The sequence below is a fragment of the Ostrea edulis genome, chromosome 5 (assembly GCF_947568905.1).
Source record: "Ostrea edulis chromosome 5, xbOstEdul1.1, whole genome shotgun sequence".
In the NCBI taxonomy this organism is placed as follows: domain Eukaryota; kingdom Metazoa; phylum Mollusca; class Bivalvia; order Ostreida; family Ostreidae; genus Ostrea; species Ostrea edulis.
Genome location: NC_079168.1, coordinates 86,740,031 through 86,746,030, shown reverse-complemented (window position 1 = coordinate 86,746,030; position 6,000 = coordinate 86,740,031). Strand labels below are relative to the sequence as shown.

Here is a 6,000-nt window from a genome sequence, read left to right as displayed (position 1 = left end):
AAAAGAAATGGCTGTATCTATTGCATTTCCGTGTCTCAACCAAACATTTTGATACAGTCTTCCATATAGTCTCTAGGAGTATTTTTAAAACATAAAGCTGACACAGTCAATACATGCATGGTTTGATGATTAATTATTGATGAATTTGCGTCTTATTTGATTTCAGGAAAGCATTTCGTGTTTACGAGCTGCTTACAAGTTCATGTGAAATAAGACGCATCTTTCACAGGTCAAAGCATATAGAAGGTATGCCACCATATCCATCAAAGATAGGGACTCTCCTTCTCCAAAACAGAGTATGACGAATGGATTCAATGAAAACCACACAATAGATATTTCTGTAAAACCGAGTTTTATTATAAAAAGTGAACAGGTGCAATAAATAAGGTAAAAGTACGTGAGACAATCCGTTAGTGTTAGTAGATTATATACGTCTATTTTTTGTAGTATCCGTCTCGGAGAACATTCTACATCGCTCTGCCTTTCATTTGTGTTGTGGTACGTATTGCACAGCATGGCTTTGTGTCAAAGCTGGATTTCTGTATCCGCTCCAAAGTGTGATTTAATTTACTGAAAACAAATCAAAAACCTTTTTAAGAGGGTGAATGATTTCATGACTCGTTCATATTTGCAATGTGTTTAGGTCTTCTAATAAAGAATGAATGTAAAACATACACAGTACCAATTTTGATGCACCAGATGCGCATTTCGACAAATAATGTCTCTTCAGTGATGCTCAACCGAAATGTTTGAAATCCGAAATAACTGTGAAGTTTTAGAGCTAAATATAGCCAAAAATAGCGTGCCAAAAAAGTGGAGCCAAATTCGTCCAAGGATAAGAGCTATGCATGAGGGAGATTATCCTTAATTTTGAAATTAATTTCTAAATTTTATTACAGCAATTAAATATACATCCGTATTTTCAAGCTAGTAACGAAGTACTTAGCTACTGGGCTGTAGAGACCCTCGGGGACTAACAGTCCACAAGCAGAGGCCTCGACCCAGGGGTCATAATGTAAAACTTACACGGTACCAATTTTGATGCACCAGATGCGCATTTCGACAAATAATGTCTCTTCAGTGATATATGACACGTCGTTGTCAAGATTGTATCATTAAAGTACCTGCGAATTACACGGGTATTATACAAAGATCAATATTTGAAACAGTTACTTGTACTTACTCCTTGGAAATTTCGTAGTGCTGACCTCTTGTCTTCCGGCGACATCACTATGAGGAGAAAAAATCATTCAATTAAATGAATATTCTTTCACAAATAGAATATGTGTGTAACTTGAATTTACAAAGTATTCAAACAGAACATTACTCACTCCCTGGTCTAAACATCCTCACTCTTCTGGTGGTAGCAACAGTTGGTGTTGTGATAGTTGCAGGGGGTTGTACGGTAGTGGTGGAGGCGGTGGATGATCGCGAGGTGCTCCTTGAGGATGTTTCAGAATTCAGTGACATTACCCTGTCGGGGGATTGAAGGACATCGTTGTTGGTTGCTATTACTGTCTGCACGAGTTCAACCTCACTACGTGGCGTAATATTTCCCATGTTACTTGTGTTTCCTCTGTTCACCAATACACGTCTTGATCCACCTCTCCTTGCAAACTGCGCTGTATTCATTGCTGGACCTTGATGCCTTTGTTCATCTGTAGTTGCCCTTATAGAAGATTGCGTCGTCCAAATCTGAGTAGTTGTAGTGGTAGTGACCGATGAAGAACTTATTCCTGTCGAAATTTCAGAATTCTGTAAAATTACACTAGGTGAGATTTGTTCATTTTCTGTGTTTTGGGAAGCTCCCATAGGTTCATCTGCTGTAGAAGAAGTTGTAAATGGCAATCTCTCATTTGGCATTGAAATTACTATTCCCCCTCCTCGCCTTGAATCAACACTTTTGGGATTATTTGAGCTTCCTCTGTTAACCACCACGCGTTTCGAGCCACCTCGTCTTGCAAATTGTGCTGTATTCATGGCTGGCAGCTGATTTTCTTCTTTCGTTGTAGATGGCATAGTAGTAGATTGTGTCGATGAAATCTTTTTAGTTGTGGTTTCAGAATTTTTATCGGTTGCCCAAGGTGGTAATGGTCTTTTGGAGATATTCACAGTCCTTCTGGAAGCAGGACCACCGATTGTATTTGTTCGACTACCTCTTCGTGATCCTCTTGAAAGTGAAAATCCTCTACCACTTGGACGAATGCCTCTACCTGTAGGACGAGTATTTCTGAAAGATCCTTTGGAGCTTCCTGACCTAGGTTCCCAGGGTGATTGCCTGGACACTTCTGCTTTAATTGGTTCTGACGTTATTGTCGCTGGTTCTTTGGTGGTAAGTGTCGATGGTTCGGTTCTAAGGTCCGGAGAACGCGCAGACAAATCGACAGTCGATTTTCCAATGCTTTCTTTCACGGTGACAATTTCTCTTCTTGGATTTGTAGGTCTGATATTATCTGTGTCTCCACTGTTCACCACCACGTGTTTCGAGCCACCTCGTCTTGCAAATTGTGCTGTATTCATTTCTGGCAACTGAGTTTTCTCTTTCTTTGTAGATGGCATAGTAGTAGATTGTGTCGATGAAATCTTTTTAGTTGTGGTTTCAGAATTTTTATCGGTTGCCCAAGATGGTAATGGTCTTTTAGGGATATTCACAGTCCTTCTGGAAGCAGGACTGCCGATTGTATTTGTTCGACTACCTCTTCGTGATCCTCTTGAAAGTGAAAATCCTCTACCACTTGGACGAATGCCTCTGCCTGTAGGACGAGTATTTCTGAAAGATCCTCCGGAGCTACCTGACCGAGGTTCCAAGGGTGCTTTCCTGGGCACTTCTGCATTGTTTGGTTCTGTTGTTGATGTCGCTGGTTTTTTGGTGGTAAGTGTCGATGGTTCAGATATAAGGTCCGGAGAACGCGCAGGTAAATCCATAGTCGATGTTCCATTGGTTTCTGTCACGGTGACAATATCTCTTCTTGGATTTGTAGTTTTGACATTATTTGTATTTCCTCTGTTTACCACCACGCGTTTTGAGCCACCTCGTCTTGCAAATTGTGCTGTATTCATGGCTGGCAGCTGATTTTCCTCTTTCTTTGTAGATGGCATAGTAGTAGATTGTGTCGATGAAATCTTTTTAGTTGTGGTTTCAGAATTTTTATCGGTTGCCCAAGGTGGTAATGGTCTTTTGGGGATATTCACAGTCCTTCTGGAAGCAGGACCGCCGATTGTATTTGTTCGACTACCTCTTCGTGATCCTCTTGAAAGTGAAAATCCTCTACCACTTGGACGAATGCCTCTGCCTGTAGGACGAGTATTTCTGAAAGATCCTCTGGAGTTACCTGACCTAGATTCCCAGGGTGATCCCCTAGGAATGTCTGCCTTAAATGGTTGTGTCGTTGTTTTCGGTGGTTCTTTGGTGGTAAGTGTCGATGGTTCAGTTGTGAAGGTTGGAGCATGCACAGGTAAATCTTTTGTTGATGTTCCATTGGTTTCTGAAATGTTGACGGATTGTAAACTTCTGGTTACATTATGCGGGGTATGGAAAGGTTCTAAACGTTGAATGCCATTAACGATTTGGATTTCTGGTTTGGTTATTTCTTGCCTGGTAATTTCTGCTCCCAAAACAGCTGGTCTGGAGTCAGATTTGTGTTGATTTACAACAGGAATATCATCTATCAAAATGTCAGATTTGGAAGGTAAGGAATGTTTATGAGGTATCGGTTTTATTACAGCTGTTTTTATCTCCATTCCTTTGTGCTTTGAATCAGCATCTTGCTTTTTGACAACAACAGGTTTTGAAGTCGTTAAAGCTTGTTCAACGATAACCTGTGGTGCATCGTTGATTTCAAAGTCCTTAAAATCGTTTACAAAGCCGGATTTATCAACATTGCCACCTTTGTCATTCAATTGATTGTTTTTCACTTCCTTATTAGTGAATCTAAAGGATGCTGGCTGTTGTCCCGTATTGTCCACAGAAAATGACGGTGAAGGAACGTCTGATTTTTTAATCTGGTGGATCATAAGGACAGGATTACTTTTTACCTCTGGGTCAAACGTTGGTTGTGGTGATTTTGTGTTCTTTGGAATCGAGGGCATAGGCGTATTTTTTACTTTTGCAACATTAATGGTGAGTGTTGGGGGAATTGGGATGAAATTACTTGGCAAACGGTTATTCGATCCTTGAGCTATAGGTCCCAATATACTATCAATGGTAGGATTCGAATGTACTTTGGGTTCTGGAGCAGGGTTGAACTTTATCTTGCTTGCAATAAGCTTTGTCAGTGAACTTCCATATCCTCTCGCTGTGGCCCTGTTTATTTTGTTCGTGTAAATACTGCCGGGGGCTATTTGATCTTGTCCCATTGCTTGTGATATTGTTGGAGCTGGGCGATTAGTGACTTGGCGAGTTGTTTCTCGGCGAGCGAAAGCTGCCCGTTTTGTTTTCGCTGTGATCGGCTGGACGGTGGTGGGTCTCATCTTTGGTGCGTCAGCTAAATGTATCCGAGAGTCACTGGGGGCATTTCCCTGCACGCTGCTCCATACGTCTGTATTTCCAAGTGCTTTCTCTATATCACCTTTCATTTGTAACTGCCACAATGCTTTAGCTATCTGCTGATATACACTTTCCTCTGCTCCATAGGTATCTGTATTATATATTTATTACAGATAATTTGACATGGTAAAATATAACTTTTGCAATAAACGTTTAAAAGAATTCAAAAATATCATTGACAGTATTGCACTTTGTAATTCCATTCAGTCTGGTTTACTCATTCTATGAAAATAGAATTCATGCGTTAATGATATTTTTTTTATAATGAGACACGCTACTTACGGCTTTCTGTAATGACGGACACGAATATTAGAGCCCCTAGCGTACGTAGGAGTTTTTTCATGTTGCCCTGCAACAATAAAAATGTCAGCCCTTGTCAATAAAGTAATATATATGACATTTGTCGTCACCAAATATATTCAATTAAAATAAAGCATGGTGAAACAGTTGACAGATATATGTACCTTTCTCCAAATGATGTTTCATATTACGCTCTTAAAAGAAACACTCAATACATTTGCTAGGTACCAACGACTCATTTAAGACACTTTTAAAACATTATCAATCTATACTATAGAATAAACTCAATTTCAAATGAAAATGTTTCTTACCAGATGTTTCAAAGATGTCGTTTAACTCCACTTTTGAAGTCAAGAATATTTCGCAGTCGTACTTTATATCCGTTTCAAAACAATTTTCATAATCTCTTTCGAAAATTGGTTTTAACACTTTTATACTTCTTTTCTCTCCAAAACCAGTCATGTAATAACACAGTTTTAGCAGTAGATGATTGTATTACGGTTTATCCAAAAAATGGAGTAACCAATATCTGCCTTGGGACACATCCGGGAGGTGTGACCCCGTGAGAGACGTCATAATGCTCATTCATGAAAAAGCTTGACATGGCAGATATATGACGAAGGTTTTAGCCTTACCTGGTATATGATTTATTTCTAGGTCTCCCAATGACCACCATCAACAAAGACTATTTAGTCATTTTAATCTACTTACGTATATCAAAAGAGTATTAATATAGGTCCGGAAGGAGGAAATTACAGTTTTTCGTGATTATTGTACAGGTGTCGAATTTAAATTTATTAGTAAACAAAACGGCATAATTTTGTCACCAGACGTAAGTCGTGTTAATTAACCACAAATATGTGTACTTTGTCAAAAAGGACCTGTCATGGATTGTCACTTTTTCATTTTGTCAAGCGAAGTCCTTTTACATTGTTTCTCCCAGCATGGTGGCGATGAATGTGCATGTTATTTACAAAATAATAATCACGATCTGAATATTACTACAGAAATGAGGATCTTTTGAAATTGAATAATAGCTATTTTTATCTTAATTTATTTTTATAAATGTAGATGGACGAGATTAGCAAACCTGACGCACTAGTTTCGCTTACCTTTTCTCAGCGTTGTACTTGCATGCATGCATTCTGCATTCA

At 39.1% G+C, this 6,000-nt stretch overlaps 1 protein-coding gene across 1 annotated transcript; it reads right to left on the bottom strand.

The window, feature by feature from the left end:
- Positions 1–333: 333 nt before the first annotated feature.
- LOC125651892 (proteoglycan 4-like) lies at positions 334–5,377 on the bottom strand. Its single transcript, XM_048880737.2, has 5 exons — positions 5,158–5,377; positions 4,829–4,895; positions 1,332–4,637; positions 1,184–1,230; positions 334–570 (listed from the first exon to the last, which is right to left on the bottom strand). Exons 2-5 carry the CDS (start codon positions 4,887–4,889, stop codon positions 568–570), a joined length of 3,417 nt encoding a protein of 1,138 aa, XP_048736694.2. The 5' UTR covers positions 4,890–4,895; positions 5,158–5,377; the 3' UTR covers positions 334–567.
- Positions 5,378–6,000: the final 623 nt, after the last annotated feature.